Below are 20,250 nucleotides of genomic sequence, written 5' to 3'. Positions count from 1 at the left end.
ATGTTTTTGAAAAAATTTAAAAAAATAATGGAAAACAAATTGCCTTAAGCCTCAAACTTTGCTGTTTTATTAACAATAAACTATTCTTCCTACAAAATTTTATTTGATAAAAATCGACGATTTGGTTGAAAAGATATAACCATTTGAACTTTTGAGAATCGTTGAACCTACTCAGTTGAGCGGCAGTGTATGTATGTGCAAAATTTGTTTTTGATGTTACCGTTATTTTAATAGATGTTTTAATGTTAAAATTTTTATAGCCTGTACCCAAGGGGTGTAAGGCTGTACTAGTTTTGTGCGATTGTAACACACAGAAGGAGGCGTGGCAGACCCCACAAAGTATATACATTCTTGATCAGGGTGACAAGCCGAGTCGACTTAGCCATCTCAGAAGATACAAGAGCTAGAATTACCGAACTTGGTATCCAGGTCCCCCTAAGCCCTAGGCACCAACCCCCCCCCCCCCCCCACTTCACCACAATTCGTGTTTTTTTATATAACTTGCGTAATTCTTGGAATTTTGAAATCAGTTTCAGTAGTTACGTCCAGTTAGTGCTTATGAGTCCAAATGCCAAGTTTCATCATGATAAGTCAATTCTGAAGAAAGTTATAGCCATAAATAAAATCGCTGCCCATGCTCTGCTTGCAGCGCTGCCCGCACCTGTTGTTGTTGCTTTGGTTCAACTTTGTGCTACATACATACACGCATATAAACACGCATAGACACGTGATGTAAATGTAAAACTGTACATAAACATGTCTTCTATGTATGGAGTAATTAAATTTTTATAGCCTGTACCCAAAGGGTGAAAGGCTATACTAGTGTTGTGCGAATGTATGTAACACACAGAAGGAGGCGTGGCAGACCCCACAAAGTATATATATTCTTGATCAGGGTGACAAGCCGAGTCGATAAAGCCATGTCCGTCCGTCCGTCCGTCTGTATGAGCGCAAGGATCTCAGAAGGTACAAGAGCTAGAATAACCAAACTCGGTATCCAGATTCCCATAAGCCCTAGGCAGGTCAAGTTTATTTTTTTATTCTGATACACCCCCCCCCCCCCCCCCCCCCACTCCCCCGAAATTCGTGTTCCATAATGTCTGTATACCAAGTTTCACCATGATAGGTCGATTCTAAAGAAAGTTACAGCCATAAATAAAATCGCTGCCCATCCTCTGCTTGTACCGCTGCCGGCAGCGCTGCCCGTAGCTGTTGTTGTTGCTGCTGCTTGGGTTCAACTTTGTGCTGCATACATACACGCATATAAATACGCAGAGACACGATTCTGATGTAAATGTATGCTGTTGAAACTGTACATGAACATGTCTTTAATTTAATAATTTAATTAATATACTTTTTTTTAATTATTTAAACTTTTCATTTTTTCCTTTTTTGTGGGAGGTACAGGATATTTAAGAGTTGAGCTTGCTCGACTTAGCATTCTTTTCTTGTTTTTAAATAATTTCATTTATTTTAAATATGGGCATGTCTCTAGAAATGTCAACCGCAGCCAAAAAATTCGAAGTCTGTAAAAGTATGATGTTTTAACATATTTGTATAGAGAATCTATCAAATTTAACTAACGTAATCAAATTTTACATTTATTCATAACACATTTCGAAAAATTCAAATGCAAAGTCAAACAACTGCAAAAGTTAAGTTTTGAACACATCTGTTGCACGTTTTGTTTTGATTACTGTTCTTAATGAGAGACGTTATGCATTGATATTTGCTCTATAAAATATTGGTTTATATTTAAGCAATATAAGAAAAATGTAAAAGGAACGATGCGATTGCCAATTACGGTAAATTTTTAACTTTGCTTTAAGGTATATTTGGATGTTGCGTGCGACATCGAAAATGTACATTTGTTATCAGAGCGTCAAAGGTATTTGTACAAGGAGCGTCAAATATTAGCTGCGAACACACTTTTTTATTGCAAATAATATTTGAAAAAAATAGTCAGCGCTTTGGTCGCAGAACCTATTTAAAGTTTGTTGCGTGCGACATTGTAAGTGCAAAATGTATAAATTAAAAAAAAATTCTAAAACAACCTTATTTATATATGTACATACAAAAATAAATAAAAACGTATTTTTTGTTTGTTTTAAAGCTTTTATTCGAAATTAAAAGCTTGTATGGGCAAAATTTTAATATTTTCGAATGGAAGCTGCAGTCAATTCAAAAATAAATATATTTTGACAAGCTTGACTGACATAATTAAAGATATTGGATGCTTGTATATTGAATGGAATTTTTTTTGCAAGTTCTCGCGGGAAGGAGCAGTTGATGGACTTGGTGCCGTAATTAAAAGAAAAGTGTGGCAAATAACCAAATCGAAAAACATTGTTTTAGAGGATGCTCTTTCGTTTTATCAATGTGCAGAAAACAACATTAATAGAACTAAAATATATTTTATGCCTTCTGCTGAAATTGAAAAGTTGTCCCTTCATTATAAGTTAAACGAAAAATGGAAGGAAGTGAAGAATATACTAGGTATATCTCAGTTACATTCATTTATTTGCGATGGCCCTCAGGTAAAAAGAGCTAGGACTGCATATTCCATTAAAAAAATATATATATGTGGCATAAGTAATGCTATTGAGTAAAGTTAGTTTCTCTTATCTATATATATAAAACAGTTTGTCCTGACTGACTGGCTGATTGGTGATCAACGCACAGCCCAAACGGTAAAGGCTAGGAAGCTGAAATTTGGATTCAAGTATCCTTTCATAGTCTAGGTCCCCACTAAGAAGGGATTTTGGAAAACTCGAGCTCCAAAGGGGGGAAAACAGGCTCCAACGTTTGTATGAAAAATCTACAGTTTTCATCTGATTAGCTTTAAACTTAGTTTGTACAATTTCAGAACAATTTCAAGAAAAACTGTATACTTGGTTTTTTGATATTTTTTTTGGGGCCTAAAATATGGCAGTTTTCCTGTAAAAAAATGTTGGGGCACAAAAGCAAACCGCGTCAACAGCCCACAGCCCAAACGGTAAAAGCTAGGATGCTGAAATTTTGGCTCAAGTATCCTATCATGGTGTAGAGATTTTTGGAAAATTCGAGCTCCAAAGGGGGGAAAAGTAGCTCCAAATTTTGTTTGAAAAATCCGCATTTCTGAATCGATCAACTTTAAATTTGGTTTTTATAATCTATAAAAGAATACAAACAAATTTTGTATTTGTGTTGGAGCTTGAATTATTGGGGTTTTAATATTTATTCACTATTTCAAATGAAAAGTTTGTGTTATAAATTTTGTCCCATCGATTTCCAATTTGGGTAATATAATCTACGTAACTAAAATTACAACTTTGCATTTAACGATTTTTAAAATATGCATTTTACGCCTGCATTTGTAAAATGAACAAACAATAAAAAATATCAAACACATGCATACAAACAAGCAGCTGTTCGTGTAGTTGCGTGCATGTATGTACGTACATACATACATACATATGTACAAAAGTACATTCGTCTTGCAGTGACAGGGCAAGAAATGTTAATTAATTAAAAATTATTAACATTATAACATAAACATTTTTATGTTATTTTTTCTTTGTTTAGTACATTTGGCATAAGGGGTTTTTAGGACAACGGACTACAAGGGCGTACGCAGGTTGGGCAGGGGGGACATTGCTCCCCCTAGAAAGAATTTCGCATTATGAATTACACCAGCACCATATGTATTACATACGTACATACATATGTACATACGTCTGTATGTATAGTATGTGCATATGTATGTACATCAATAAGTATGTATGTACGTTCATACATTCCTACAAGTATATATATACATATATAGGTTTGTATGTACAAGTATGCAGTGGGCCATCGAACACTGTTGTTTAATTGTAATAAATAGTGTTCTATGGTTTCAAATCAAAATTTTTAAAACAGAAACTTCAAGTTATTGGCTCGCAAATCTTCTTTCGTTTTGATCATTTACGTCTGTTCATTGCATACGCAAAATGCCAAAAGTTTACAGTTACAGTACACATACAAATACATTTGTATGTATGTATGTATGTGTACAGTGAACAATCGAATACAGTATTATAATCAATAACTCTCAAACGATGTTTTTCGATGTATTTGTATTCGACATGTATTACGATATATCAACACAAGTATCGATATTTTCGATATATCGCATTTAATTTTATTGTTGGGGTTTTAATATTTATTCACTTTTTCAAACAAGTAAAAAAGCTAAAGTCGGGTGTCCCGACTTTGAAATACTCTGTACATATGTTTACAATAATTATAGAAAATAAAAAAAATTAAGAAAATAAAAAAAAAATTTGATCGATTTTACCTCTCTCGGTATTCGAACTCACGTAAAGGGTTTATAATTGCACATTTACATAGAAATTGCGTCTGTGTGAGTGTATGTATGCCTAAGCGCATCTATTCGTGCCTGTGTAAACATGTTAGCAGTCAACCAAACAGCCGCAAGCAGCGCTTGAGCAGCGCTTGAGCAGCGCTGCAGCAGCAAATATATTTATGGCTAAAACTTCTCGTTAAATCGGTCTATCATAGTGAAACTTGGCATACGGACACATAGCAACCAACTGGGGGTATTTCCAAAATCTTCGAAATTCCAAGAATTACGGGAGTTAGAGAAATTTGTGTGGGAGAGGGGGGAGGGAGGGAAATTCCAAAATATACATTTCCTGCGTATTCACATAAGGCATCTGGGACTAAAATTTGGTGTTCCTAGGTCTTATAGTCTCTGAGATATAGGCGATTATACGAATGGAAAATCGGAAAAACCCCCATAGGGGGAAAAATCAAAAAAATAAAACAAACTCGTATAAAATACACACATAACGCATCTTTGTGCAAAATTTGGTGTCTCTATCTCTTATAGTCTCTGAGATCCAGGTGTTCATACGGACGGACAGACAGACAGGGCTAGATCGACTCGTCTCGTCATGCTGATCAAGAATATATATACTTTGTGGGGTCTGCCACGCCTCCTTCTGCCTGTTACATTTTTCAGCTCCCGCAAACCTAATATACTTCTGTACATTTCATGTACAGAGTATAATGAATAGTTTGTGTTATAAATTTTGTCCGATCGATTTCAAATTTGGGTAATGTAATCAACATAACTATATCAACAAATTGGCATTCAACGATTAAAATATAGCAATATGTTTTTTACTTGCCATATGTCAAATATCAAATAGTTGGGGACATCACATACACACACTCACACATACATACAACAAGCAACAGTTCGTATCTATGTGTGCCCATGCATACATACATATGTACATACATATGTATGTATGCCTGTATATGTATGTAGCATGTACATACAAAACAACAACAACAACTGCAAGTCATTGGCTCGCTCTTCTTCTTTCGTTTTGACCATTTAATGTTAATTGCAAAGGTAAAACGCCAAAAGTTAACAGTTACCGTCGCTAGGCAACGTCTGCGTAAGCGATAGTAAAGCAGAAACCGAATAACGGAGCTACGCATATTCTGCTTCGCATTGCGGGCAGATGTATGTATGTATATGATTTGTTCTTATTGATCTCAATAAATAATTAGATTTTATTATTTAAATATTCTGCTTATTGCATTCAAACTTCGATATTTTGATGGTATCGGTGGCTTCAACTATCGAAAGTTTTACTCTAGCAAATTGAGATGAGAATTGTCAGTGCTTTTTGATCGTGGCTCATCGCTGCACGGCATGGACACGAGTGCCGTGTTTCATATTCCGAGGTTGTGCGTGACCGTATTGACTCAATATGGCACGAAAAGGCTCAAATGTGAATTTAAAATTAGGATATACCCTTATAATTATTCCCCTTTTTTGCACATAGTCTATCTTAAAACGTTGCGTTATCTCTATATATAAAACAGTTTGTCCTGATTAATTGGTGATCAACGCACAGCCCAAATGGTAAAAGATAAAATTTGGACTCAAGTATCCTTTCATAGCATCCATCATAGTGTAGGAGCACACTAAGAAAGGCTTTTGGAAAATTCTAGCTCCAAAGGGGGGAAAACGAGCTTTAAAAAATATTAGTTATAGTGGTCATGTTCGTTTAACGAAATAGTTTGGCAAGAACAAAAATGTAACGGACTACTGAACAATTTTTTGTCAAGAACAGAAAATGTTCATTTAAATACCTTAAATGCCTTCCTACTGGTAACTTATAAGGTGAAAACATATGGGTAGGTTATGCACACACAAAATAAATACAATTGGAAACATTATATTGAGCCGGGTTAAGACGGGCAATACCTGCTAGTATGTCATAATATGAAAATCAATAAATATGTTTTGTTTTAATTCTGTGCATCATTATTTAAAATACGCATATAAATATGTATACACATGTTTGCGCATAATTGCAAGCAACGCATGCACGCACAAATACATGCATATGTACATACATGCATATGTACATACATGCATATGTACATACATGCATATGTACATACATGCATATGTACATACATGCATATGTACATACATGCATATGTACATACATACATGTATTTTATTACGATCATACTCGGGTAAAACCCACGCAATACTCGAGACATACTCGGGTATAACCTGCGCAAAACCCGAGTACAACTCGCGCAATGTCTGAATTGTTTGAGAGCAAACCAATCAAGGCTGGTACTTGTTCGCAAAAATAGAACTCTGGCTCATTCAAGTTCGATCATAAGAAAATTTAACCCGTTCGAACTCGTTTGCAACTAAGCCGAGATCTGATTTGATTGCATTTTCAGCAGGGGTGGTCGAACATACTTGAACATACTCGTTGCTGTTCTCTGGTGTGGACAGTTTGACGCAAAGCGGATGTTGCAACTTGTGCGCGTAGTAAAGTTGTTTCGCTAATAACTTTTCTTAGAATCAAAAAAATAAAACAAACTCGTATAGAATACACACATAAGGCATCTTTGTGAAAAATTTGGTGTCTCTATCTCTTATAGTCTCTGAGATCCAAGTGTTCATACGGACGGGCAGACGGACAGACATACAAGGCTAGATCGACTCGTCTTGTCACGCTGATCAAGAATATATATACTTTGTGGGGTCTGCCACGACTCCTTCTGCCTCTTACATTTTCAGCAATATACTTCTGTACATTTCATGTACAGAGTATAAAAACTTTCGCGTTTAATTTATTGAAAAACCAAGTAAATCGGTGTTATGGAAAATCAGCAGTGAAAGTTGGTGCCCTCACTGGAGTTGCAGCATGATTAGTCGGTGGATCTACATAACACCGTCTGCTACAATTACCTGTACAAAAAGATGGAGTCATCGTCAATATGCCAATTCTAACTGGTAACTATTTAAGAGTAATGCGTCAACTATGGCAACACGTAGCATTTCTTTTTATAGATGAAATTTCTATGGTTCCTTACGAGATGCTCTGTATGATTGACTCTCGTCTGCGACAATTAAAAAGTTCAAATGCTTTTTTGGAGGGATAAACTTTTTATTATTCGGTGATTTAATGCAATTACCTCCTGTACGAGGACATCAAGTTTTTCAACAACCAAAACATATGAAGCCAGCTACACATTTATGGCGGCTCTTCAAGTTTGTTGAACTAAAACAAAATATGCGACAACGAGGAGACACAATATTCATTGATGTACTGAACGCCTTGAGGATTGGAGAATTGACATCTCAGCATTTTACAATACTTCTAGAAAAAGTTTCGACAGATACTAACAATGAATTCTCAATTGATAACGCATTAAGAATCTACCCAACGAATGATCAAGTAGCTAAGCATAATGAAAAAGTACTTCAGTATTTTGAGAAAAAAGAGACAAATATTTTTACAATAAAAGCACAAGATAAACTTACTGATGCTACACGAAATTTAGGTGATAAGAATGTGGACTCTGTTATACCTAATGATATTAACAAGACGGGTGGTCTTCCTAAAGTATTTAAAATTTTCGTGGGAGCTAAAGTAATGATGAGATCGAATATTAACGTGGCAAAAGGTTTAGTAAATGGTAATATGGGTATTATCACTGAAAATATTTGGCCAAGTTTTCGTCGTGATCAAGTATTGACTTTGGTCAAGATGGTATACATCTAATTAAACCAATATCAATACAGTTTCCAGCAAAATATAGCTATAGTATCGCTTCCACCGTAGACAAGGCTTTACGGTAGATCATGCAGTTATTTATCTGGGATCTCGATTGTTTGCTGCCGGTCAGGCTTATGTAGCTCTGAGTCGCAGAAGATCACTCAATGGTATTCGAATAGAAGAAATTGATTTCTCCAAGCTAACGGGAAAAGTTCCATGTAATAGTGATGCGTTATTGAAATGGAAGGGTTACGTAAACATGAATGAAAAGAATTTAGATTTATTGTCAAACATAGGACAAGGCTCTTTATTTCTATAATTACTTTTGACATCTTTTTGAGACTAAAAATTAAGAAAATAAATTATAGTTTAAAAAACCAAAAAACACGATTAAATGGCAAACCGAACTAAAAAGTATAAAATAATTTTTAAGTATCCAGAGCTTGTGTTACAGAAATGGAAAATTCCAACAATCAATGTTCAAGACCTTGACCAAAAATCAGTCAAGAGAAGTACTATTATTTGTTGTTGTTATGTGAAAAAAAATTTGCAGACGGAGGTGAACTACAACAACAAAAGCTTCACAATGTCACTGCACTTCAAGTTTATTAATAAATATTCAACACAATTTCGTTAACACGGTTGAAATTAAATGGAAATCACAGCAACAGACTAACGGTTAATGGTTGAGGTTATTATAGCCTGTACCCAAAGGGTGAAAGGCTCCCCCGCAATTCGTGTTTTTTCTTATAACTTCCGTAATTCTCGGAATTTTGAAATCAATTTTGGTAGGTACATCCATATAGTTATAGCCATAAGTAAAATCGCTGCCCATGCGCTGCCTGCAACTCTGTCGGCAGCGCTGCCCGCAGCTGTTGTTGTTGTTGCTGCTTTGGTTCAACTTTGTCCTGCATACATACACGCATATAAACACGCATAGGTACGTGATGTAAATGTATGCTGTTAAAACTGAACATAAACGTGTATTCTAATTTAATTTAATTATTTAATTTTATTTAATTAATTTTAATTATTTAATTTTAATTAATTAATTTTAATTAATTAATTTTAATTAATTAATGTTAATTAATTAATTAATTCTTTTTTTTTAATAATTTAATTTAAAAAAAAAAAATTTTTTTTTTTAATTTTTCCTTTTTGTGGAGAGTACAGGCTATTTTACTGTCGGGCTTGCTCGACTGTAGCGTTCTATCTTGTTTTTATTTTACGATAAGTTCAGAATATATGTTTAAATTCAGAAAACAGCGGAGCTCAAAATTCGTGCGACCAATTGATTCGACTTAACTCTTAACATTTAGTTGGAAAGGCATTTAGGCTGCGACAGATTGCTTTATGGTACGGCGCTTGAATTTTTTTCCGGTGAGAACACGAACTCCATCCAAAAATAGGCAACCCGTATTCCAGTTTTTTGGCGAACTTAAAATTAATAATTATTTAAAATGTCCCCCAAAGTTGGTGACCGCACTTTAACGGCATATTCGATCTTTGGCAACCACCAAAGTAATGAGCTGAGCCCAAATTAGGGCAGGATTAAAGATGCAAATAACTGGGCTACAGTTGCAAAAAATTTGGAGGGAGGAAATGGGTCCCCAATATGACGTTTTTTTATACTTTGTACATGAAATGTACAAGAGTTTTTAGGTTTGCGGGAGCTGAAAAATGTAACAGGCAGAAGGAGGCGTGGCAGACCCCACAAAGTATATATATTCTTGATCAGCATGACGAGACGAGTCGATCTAGCCCTGTCTGTCTGTTCGTCCGTATGAACACCTGGATCTCAGAGACTATAAGAAATAGAGACACCAAATTTTGCACAAAGATGCCTTATGTGTGTATTCTATACGAGTTTGTTTTATTTTTTTGATTCCCCCCCCCCCCCCCCCCCCCCCACTTCCTCCCTATGGGGGTTTTCCCGATTTTCCATTCGTATAATCGCCTATATCTCGGAGACTATAAGACCAAGGAACACCAAATTTTAGTCCCAGATGCCTTATGTGAATACGCAGAAAATGTATATTTTGGAATTTCCCTCCTTCCCCCCTTCTCCCCCGCAAATCGTAACTCCCGTAATTCTTGGAATTTCGAACTAAAAATGGAAATACCCCCAGTTGGTTATTATATGTCCGTATGCCAAGTTTCACTATGATAGACCGATTTAACAAGAAGTTATAGCCATAAATATATTTGCAGCTGCAGCGCTGCTCAAGCGCTGCCCGCGGCTGTTGATGCTGGTGCTTTGGCTGACTGCACACATGTTTACACAGGCACGAATAGATGCGCATAGGCATACATACACTCACACAGACGCTATTGCTTTGTGTATGTGCAATTTTACACCCTTTACGTGAGTTCGAATACCAAAAGAGGTAAAATCGATCAAATTTTTTATACCCTGTACCCGTAGGGTAAAAAGGGTATATTAGGTTTGTACAAAGTATGTAATTTGCAGAAGGAAGCATCTCCGACTCCATAAAGTATATATATTCTGAATCAGCATGACGAGAGAAATCGATCTAGACATGTCCGTCCGTCTGGATGAACGCAAGGATCTCAGAAACTATAAAAGCTAGAATAACCAAAGTCCAGATTCTCCTAGGTCCGACAAAGGACGAGTTTATTTTATTTTTTGAAATTTCCCCCCCTTCCCTCGCCACAGTATTTCGTCAATACCGTCCACATTTCAAAAGCTACCCTAACTTTGCACACATAATTTCTATATGATTATCTACTTTTTTTTTTAAAATTTCATCTAAATCGGTTAGGTCTTAGAAAGTTTATTAGCGAAACAATTTTTTTCGGTACTACGCCCACAAGCTGCAGCATCATCTTCTTCCTTTTGATTCTGCTAGAGGCGCATATACCTCAGTGACGGAAGTTTACCTGGGTACAGGGTATTACACTGTCGGGCTTGCTCGACTGTAGCGTTTTTTTTTTTTTTTTTTTTTTTTTTTTTTTTTTTTTTTTTTTATTCTCTTACTTTTCTTAATTTCTATAATTATTGTAAGTATATGTACAGAGTATTTCAAAGTCGGGACACCCGACTTTAGCTTTTATACTTGTCTAGACAAGAAATATCCCCTTAATGCATTGTCCTGCAAAAATGCCGGATTTAGTTCCAATTCCAATTTCTTTGCGTTAAATTATTATTGATCAAATAGTTATCCATTACTTATATACAAAAAAAATAAATGCAAAATATATTTTTTACTGAGGTATTCTGTATTCTTTCTCAGAGTAAATAGATAAACCATTTTTAAAGTCAATCGGATTTCTAATTTTCAAAAACCACTTCTTAGTACTCACCCACACTTTGATAGCTTCTTAACGCTTACCATTTCGGCTGTGCGTTGATTGTACATACTTACATACCTACCTACAGATGTACATAAATACATACAATTTTTTTCGTGTACCAGTAAAGCCCCAATGCAAAAAATGGGTTGAAAAGGCAGATATATTATAAAAACTACAAGTATTTTATATATTTACATACCTAAACATGTATCTACATAAAATACATACATACGTACATATGCATAAATATATAAATTGTGACATTAAGGGGTAGTAGTTTCTAGAATTAAAGACTGTAAAATGTAACAACAACATACATACAGTCCTCACTTATAAGTGCAACTCGTCCGAAATTCTTTAGCACGCTGCACGCATGATCGAGTTATTCCCGAAAAGCGGGACTGAGCCTGATTTTGATTTAACAAGATAGAATGCTACAGTCGAGCAAGCCCGACAGTAAAATAGCCTGTACTCTCCACAAAAAGGGAAAATTAAAAAAAATATATTTAAAAAAAATTAAATTATTAAGAAAAATGAATGAAATATTAATTAAAATTAATTAATTAAATTAAATTAGAATACATGTTTATGTTCAGTTTTAACAGCATACATTTACATCACGTACCTATGCGTGTTTATATGCGTGTATGTATGCAGGACAAAGTTGAACCAAAGCAGCAACAACAACAACAGCTGCGGGCAGCGCTGCCGACAGAGCTGCAGGCAGCGCATGAGCAGCGATTTTACTTATGGCTATAACTTTCTTTAGAATTGACCTATCATGATGAAATTTGGCACACGGACACAATCCCTAGCTGGAATTACCAAATTTGAATTCGAAATTCCAAGAACTACGGGAGTTACGTAAATCACTAATAGCGGGGGAGTGGGGGGGTATATCGGAATAAAAAAACAAACTTGACCTGCCTAGGTCTTGGGGGAACCTGGATACCAAGTTTGGTAATTCTAGCTCTTGTACCTTCTGAGATCCTTGCGCTCATACAGACGGACGGACAGACGGACATGGCTATATCGACTCGTCTTCTCATCCTGATCAAGAATATATATACTTTGTGGGGTCTGCCACGCCTCCTTCTGTGTGTTACATACATTCGCACAAAACTAGTATAGCCTTTCACCCTTTGGGTACAGGCTATACAAATCGGGATGTTCCGTCAAAATCGGGACGTCTGGCAACGCTGATATGCACATATGTACATTTTATTTTTTGATGCAGGCGCTAGCTATCCTCATATGCATGTACATATACTCACATATGAGTGTATGTATTCAATTGTACAGTTCAACACTTATCCATATGAGTTTTTTGAATATGAATGTTGTGAGTGTAAAAGGCGTGTTTCTGCTTTTGTAAATCGCAAGTATACATTCACGGAATAAGCTTAACGCTTAATGTTTCCCAGAATTCTTCAGAATACATTTGTAGCGTTGTTGTTGCGTCAGCTAATACAAACGGTAAATCTACATATGCGATCAAATAAGATGCTAGAGATAGGCATGTGTCGGCTTTTTTCGGCACGTCACAACGCGATCACGTAATTGGCTGTAAATAATCACGAATCCATATGCACGGCGAATGGATACACACATTTTTCTTTGTAAATCGAATAATTAGGAGAATGTCGATATTTAATTTATTACATGTGTATATAGTAGTCCAATTTAAAGCACCGAGTACATAAGTACATAATATTACTTTTTCGTAAAATATTAATTTATTTTATGCAAATGTGGCTAACATTAATATTGTTATTATTTATTGTTGCTGCATTTGTAAAGTGAAAAACATAGTTCTATATTTCTAAAGTCGTTGAATTCCAATTTGTATATATAGTTATTGGAAATGGATCGAACAACATTAATAACACAAACTTTTTATTTGGAAAATAGTGAAGAAATATTAAAACCCAATAATCAAGCTCCAAGAACTCGAATTTTCCAAAATCCCTTCTTAGTGCGCAGCTAACAAATTCAAACAATGTTTAAAGTTAATCAGATGTAATTTGAAGATTTTTCATACAAACGTTGAAGCATGTTTTCCCTTGTATCCAAATTGAACACTTTCAGTTTTTGTTATGTATCCAAATTAAACACTTTCAGTTTTTGTTTCTTTCTTTATTTTAGCTGTTTCGCAAGACATCACATTCATAACTGTATCTTGCATTTTACTTAAAGTAGCTTTAAGCTAAGGCCGCGTAGCTGCGCTACCAGAAACACCGGCAGCGGAGTGGCCGCATTATATATTAACTTATATACTCAGCGCTGTGGGCAGCGAGAGTGCGAGGGAAAATGCCGTGGGCACTATGGGACATTAACCGCGCCGTCGCCATGCTAAACATGCCGACGCTGCACTTATGCTGCCCAATGTATATTGGCGCGATCATATTACGTCGCGTATGAATTATGCCTAGCTCTTGAGTTTGCATAAACACTGCAACAAAGTGTTACAGTGTGTGCTCTCAAGTGCGCATAGCATACAGTATGCACTCCTTATGTGAGCACACTACACCCTCCTTTGGAGCAATTTTAAAAAATCCCTTCTTAGTGGGCACCTACACTATGAAAGGATACTTAGTCCAAATTTCAGCTTCCTAGCTTTTACCGCTTGGACTGTGCGTTGATCACCAATCAGTAACTATATTTTCGTAAATTTCTGGGGCTAATCATACGATTTTACTGGCTTTTGGTACGGATTGTCCGTTCCGAAGTGCGGCAAATTCGGATCTACTGTTTTTATCTAAATAGGTTTTGACATTTGTGTTTTAACATACTGCGCTGAACAAGAAGAACTGTCAGAAAATCATTACTTGCATAACGTATGTGCTAGGCGTGCTGACATTGCTATCTCTTCATAAAAATCTTTGCGAATCTTGGTCTTCTTTTCGAATGGCGACCTGATGAAACATCTCCTTGATGTTTTCACATATGCCAGTGCTTCCTTCACGAAATTTCATTAAAATTGTTGGTACCGGTACGGATTCGTAAGCGTCTGTTCCTTTCATTAAGTTCTAATTAAGAGACACTCCATTCATCATAGCAGCGGCGTCAAAAATAAGTCGCAGCTTGTTGTTTTTATTTGTGTTCAGACGGCAAATTGTGGAAGGTACTACCTCTATATTAACTTGTTCGGACATTTCGCTTACGAATTTATCGCCAATCAACTTTAGCGTCATTAGGCATTTATTTCCTTTAGCTCCTATCAATTTAGCGACATCGTTCTCAATCAAGGAAATAGTTGAACCTTCACTTTACCTATTAACGAATGCAATAATTTCACATGTTCCTTTTGGACCCTTTTGAAACAAACTTATCTGGAAAATCATTTTCGATGACCGTTGTACTTGTATTAACAACACTGACTTCTGATTTTGGTTCTTGGATTTTCCTTTTACCTTGCATCGCGGCGCTATAATGCAGCAAACGATTATGCGGTTTAGTACAAGAGTCGATATTACAATCTCTTCGGCGTGAACAATTTTGTAGTGAGTGACCTAGACTTTGGCAACAAAAACAGAATCGGTTTTTTTGGGGAAATACATTACATTGCACTATGCATTTCGCGTTAAATAGGAGACACGGCGACGATGCACAAACTTTATATCAACCACTGCCTGCCGCAGGCAATGCACAATACTTTATTCACCAGTCCTTGTATATCCATCACTGTGCGTCAGGCAATGCACTGTGAACGTAGATAAATTTGGTAGACTCCGCACATTCCTGAATCAGTCCAATACTGGGCAGCAGGCAATGCCCAAAAAACTCCAAACAGCGCGGGGACAGGTACGCTTGATCGGCGTCTCAAAAGATGGTGGCTATTAATAATACACAAGTGAAAAAGAACTAAAGTCGAGTGTCCCGGACTTGAAATAAAAATGAAAAAAATTAAGAAAATTAAAAAAAAAAAACTTGATTGATTTTACCTCTTTCGGTATTAGAACTCACGTAATGGGTGTATAATTGCACATTTACATAGCAATTGCGTCTATGTGAGTGTATGCATATCTATGCGTGTTTGTGTGAGCATGTTTGCAGTCAACCAAAGCACCAACATCAACAACAGCTGCAGCCAGCGCTTGGGCAGTAATTATATTTATGGCTATAACTTCCTGCTAAATCAGTCTATCATTATGAAACTTGGCATACGGACACATAAGCACTAACAGGAGTTTGTACTTGAAACAGTGTGTACATGCTCGTACAACCTGTCGAGCTAACAATCTGGCGTATGATTTCATTTTTTCGAACTTCCCCTCCCTGCCAGCTGTCAGTAACAGCTGATTGTCGCCGCTCACATTTTACTGACTAATTCTGTATAAATTCTGTAACGCACTCAACTGTCAGCAACAGCTGATTGCCGACAATTACATATGACTGACTAATTGTGTTTAAATTCTGTAACGTATTATGTTATATAAAAAAATGCTATTTGTATTAATACTACCCCGCGAGCATTTGCGGAAACGCCAATTAATTGTTGAAAAAATACAACAAATGTTTAAGAAACTTATATGTTCCCCCAAAATAATGTTGTTTATTAAAAATTAAATTTCGTCCTGTTGTGACGATCTTGCAAAAATTATCATTTAAAATTGAATTCAGAAATTACAAAAATTTTCATACATTTTGTTTCCCTGGACCGTATTGTGTATTCAAATGGCAGTTTATGACCATTCACATTTTCGCTAAGAAACAGACTTGCCCAATCGGCGACACACAATTTTCGCCAAATTTGTTTAATTAATACACAGTTATGAGGTACTTATTTAAAACAAGCATTGCGTCAATTATATTTTATTTTTATCTTTCAATTGACTCACAACTTTAGACTTAACTCAGCAAAATGTGATGTTCGAAAAATGTAATGTTCTATTTGGGCCAATGGGGCTTCTCTATTGTGCGGTTGTTTTGGATGCTGGTGTTTTAAGTATACATTTAATAATTTGGTAATTTAATAATATTTACGTAGGATATGCAAACTATTTTTGATGCAGATTGTTCAGAACAACTATAAGGCTTATTCCAATGATTTTTTTTTATTTGGAAAAATGTCTGTTGGTATTTTTAATTAAATCTCCCAGCAAAACAAAAAAGATTTGAAATCTCCCATTTCCGTGCAGCGATAATTGGTTTTGAGGCGAAACTTGGGCAGAAGAGATTTCTGTAGCAGCCCTGATACAATGCCAAAATAAAGGTGTATACCAATTTTTAGCTTATTATCTCAAATTCCTAGGTGAAACCCTAATTTGACTGGGTTATTAGTGATTATGTGTCCATATGCCAGGATAGGTAAATTTGAAAGCAAATTTCTGCCATAAATGTAATCTCTGCCCAAGCAGCTCTTGTTGTTGGTACTTCTTTGGCTCAACTTATTTACATAGATCCGTCCGTCGGTCTGGAAAAATGCCTGGATTTGTGACACGGCTTAACCCATTGCGAATAAACTTGTAGACTTAATAATTCATGCTAGTGCACCATAATTCTAACATTCCGAATCTATATAAACCAGGGACCGCAAATAATGATTTTTTTTTTTTTTAAACGAATAAATCATCACTTATAGTAACTTTTGGAAAGCGAGGAATTTACTGACATCCTTTTTAAGGATTATCTATGTATGTATTTTCACCATGATTTATAAATTTTAATTTGTATTCATTCGCTCACAATTTAATGATTAATTTTGAGTTTTACTTTAAAAATTAACCAATAATCATTATTGATGAGCAAAAAAAAAAAATTATAAAATAATGATTATTCTTTGCATTGAATATAATTCTGCCTGTTACATACATTCGCATTTGTGATTTTAAAAATAATTAATTAATAAATTAATTATTTAGTTAATTAAAAATTAATTAATTAAAAATGTTCGCCTTGACTCACTGATAAAGGATATATATAAATTTTGTCCTTAATCCTTATGAAACAAACAAAATTTCAGCTTGAGTTTTATTTTTGATCAAAAAAATAAAACTCAAAGAATAATCATTATTTTATAAGTTTTGTTCATCAATAATGATTATTGGTTAATTTTTAAAGTAAAATTCAAAATTAATCATTAAACTGTGAGCGAATTAATAAAATTGAAAAATAATCATTATTTTGTAATTTTTTTAATAACACTTATACAAGTAATGATTACAGTCCCTGATATAAACCATTTCAATTAAAGCGAATAGTTATTTCCGATACAATATAACAGCAAAACCTCGCACGCCAAGTTTTTACGCGCTTTTCCCTTACGGAAGTTCGATGTATAGTATTTTAAGATCGAGCTAATTCGACTATGCTCCCCTGCTTATTTGTTTTTATCCATATAACCTTTTTTTAATCATATTTTATATTTGTGTCGCCCCAACAGCCAACAGCTAAGAAAGAAGTTATAGATGGAACCATTACCACGAATGACGGTAACCTCATCATTAATAAAACCTTTCTTCCTGACTTGGTAAACGAAGCATCCGCCGTTTCGACTCCAGCCATTTTGCAGGAAACAGTTATCACCAGCAACAACGCCTACAACTCCTCCACATTTGCCTTTGAGCTTCCTATAACAACAATGCAGTTGAATCCAACCTCAATGCAACGGCAAGTGTATCAGTTACAACACCAATCAATACAGTCTAACGATCCCGTTAGTGTACCAATAAATTCCCAAGTACCTGGCAATACATATTCCTTGTTGCCAAAATCTTCACACGTGGGCATGAGCGTTGCACCAGTTTTTAAAGAACCCTCATTTTCTTCCAGCGAGATTTATCAAGAATGTGTACAGAATCCATATAACTTGAAGGTGCCACAATCTGTCCCATCTCAGATGGGATCTCAGCACCAAACTAATCTGGTCACCGTCCCTTGTTCTGACGCTGCAGGGTTAGCAAACACTCCTGTTAATTATTTCAACACTAACGTAGATCCCAGCAGCATACCACCAGGGTCGGAACTGCTTTATGGGCAGCATTAATTCTGCAATTTTAATATGCCTCTTATTGTGAAATTTACCGTTATTTGAATTTTGTAATTGCGTAAAAAATAAAGTAATTTTGGGATCTTATTAGCTCCCTAATTGATAAACAGTTTGATTATCTGTATGGGTAAGTATAATATCCTTTTAAACAGCAATGAAAAATGTCTTGGCTGGATTGAGATTTAAAATACTTGTGCGTAAGAAGCCGATAGGGAGTGCTATAAAAAACACAGTTATTTTGATTTTATTGTACTTAACGGAATTTTAATATACTATAAGTATTAAACAGCAAGTCAGTTGTCTGCATAACAGAAGGGGTAAAAGTTTATCACTTTTTCATACTCTACCAATAGCAGGGATTGAGGCAAAACATGCAGTATCAAACAAGAAAGGAATGCTGGAGTTGAACGGGTTGAACTCTTAAATACCCTGTACCCACTCTCATAAAAACCCACTATTTTATATAGCTAATTTTTTTTTTAAATTAAACTAATTAATTAAAATTAATAACATCAAAAATATAAAACAGGTGAATAGAGTCGCACTGTTTGACTTTAATAGATTTATATCGATACTGTGACTAAGCGTGACTTTATGTTCGTGTAAGTGAGCAGCACAGAGTCGAGCGAAAGCAACAACAACAACCGCGGGCAGAGATTACACTTTACATTTGATCCATCATGCCGCCACTTAACACGAGGACAATTATTTTTTTTATCGATTATACCTCCTTGGGTATTTAAACTCACGTAATGCGTGTATAACTGCACATTTATACATTTGTGTGGTTATGTGTGTTTCTCGTGTGTCTGTACAAAGCAGCACAGCCGCGGGCCTAGAGTACAGAGAGAGGCTATAATTTCCTTTAAAATCAGCGTATCATGACGATACTTGGTATACTGACACAGAATTAATAAGTGTAGGTACTTCCCAAATTTGAGTCAAAAAGAGTGATGGAAATCCTGCGTATTCATATTAGGCATCTTGGAATACAATTTGGTGTCCCTAGGTTTCATAGTCTCCAATATTTGGGTGACTATACGAACGGTGTTACGGAAAATTCCCATATCAGGGGAGTGGGGACGAAAAATCCAAGAAATAAAAAAAGTTGCTCAGCGTACACACATAAGGCATCTTTGTGCAAAATTTGGTGAATGGTAGCTCTTATATTCTCTGAGATCCAGACAGACAGGGCTAGATTGACTCGTAATACTGATCAAGAATATATATATATACTTTGTCGGGTCTGCCACGCCTCCTACTGTCTTGTTAATTACCACAGTTTCGAAGTAGAAACTCTTGCTATGCTAAATGCGGAAAGACACTTTCGACTTTATCTTTTGGGCGTTAAATTTCTGTTGGTCATGGATTGAAGGGCACTGAAGGAAACACAACTAAAGAAAGACTGGTTACCACGCGTAGCCCGCTATGAATTTATGATATCTATTTCGAAATAGTTCACAGGAAAGAAAAAAGTTTTTAAGAGAGAACCTTGATTCCCTTTGATGTTTTACATTTTGACTTCATGGTGCTGTTTGTAGGAAAATATCACCCATATATTTTGACCGTCATAGATGCTCTTACGAAATTTGAAGTTTTCCTGCACACCTCTAAAAGTATCAGAAGCAACCAAAGTCTCACGTAAGCTCATAAGCGACCGAAGAACGAATTTTTCAATAAAAAATTCCAAGATCCGTGCAATTCCTTTGGGTAAGAGCATCAACTAATTTCGTCGGGTGCTAGAGCAGTGGAAACGGCCAGGTGGAACTGTATGTTGACACCGTGGCTTAATATACCGGGTATTTATTAACTAACTAACTACGTCAGTCAAGTACAGTTGGCTCTCAATACTAA

The 20,250-nt window shown here is 35.6% G+C and overlaps 1 protein-coding gene across 2 annotated transcripts in view; it reads left to right on the top strand.

The window, feature by feature from the left end:
* Positions 1-18,503, top strand: part of LOC115629442 (Golgi-specific brefeldin A-resistance guanine nucleotide exchange factor 1) — a 43,893-nt gene extending 25,390 nt beyond the window's left edge. Inside the window, exons 11-12 of one of the 2 annotated variants that reach the window (XM_030525896.1) lie at positions 17,791-18,063; positions 18,180-18,352. In XM_030525896.1, the coding sequence (XP_030381756.1) occupies positions 17,791-18,063; positions 18,180-18,215 (309 nt within the window). In that variant the 3' untranslated portion in view covers positions 18,216-18,352. Of the gene's footprint in view, positions 1-17,790 lie in introns of both variants that reach the window. The other variant, XM_030525895.1, reaches the window with a different exon arrangement.
* The last annotated feature ends 1,747 nt before the right edge of the window (positions 18,504-20,250 follow it).

The sequence above is a fragment of the Scaptodrosophila lebanonensis genome, unplaced genomic scaffold (assembly GCF_003285725.1).
Source record: "Scaptodrosophila lebanonensis strain 11010-0011.00,11010-0021.00 unplaced genomic scaffold, SlebRS2 tig00000147-arrow-arrow-pilon, whole genome shotgun sequence".
Lineage (NCBI taxonomy): Eukaryota > Metazoa > Arthropoda > Insecta > Diptera > Drosophilidae > Scaptodrosophila > Scaptodrosophila lebanonensis.
This window is presented reverse-complemented; position numbering and strand designations above follow the sequence as displayed.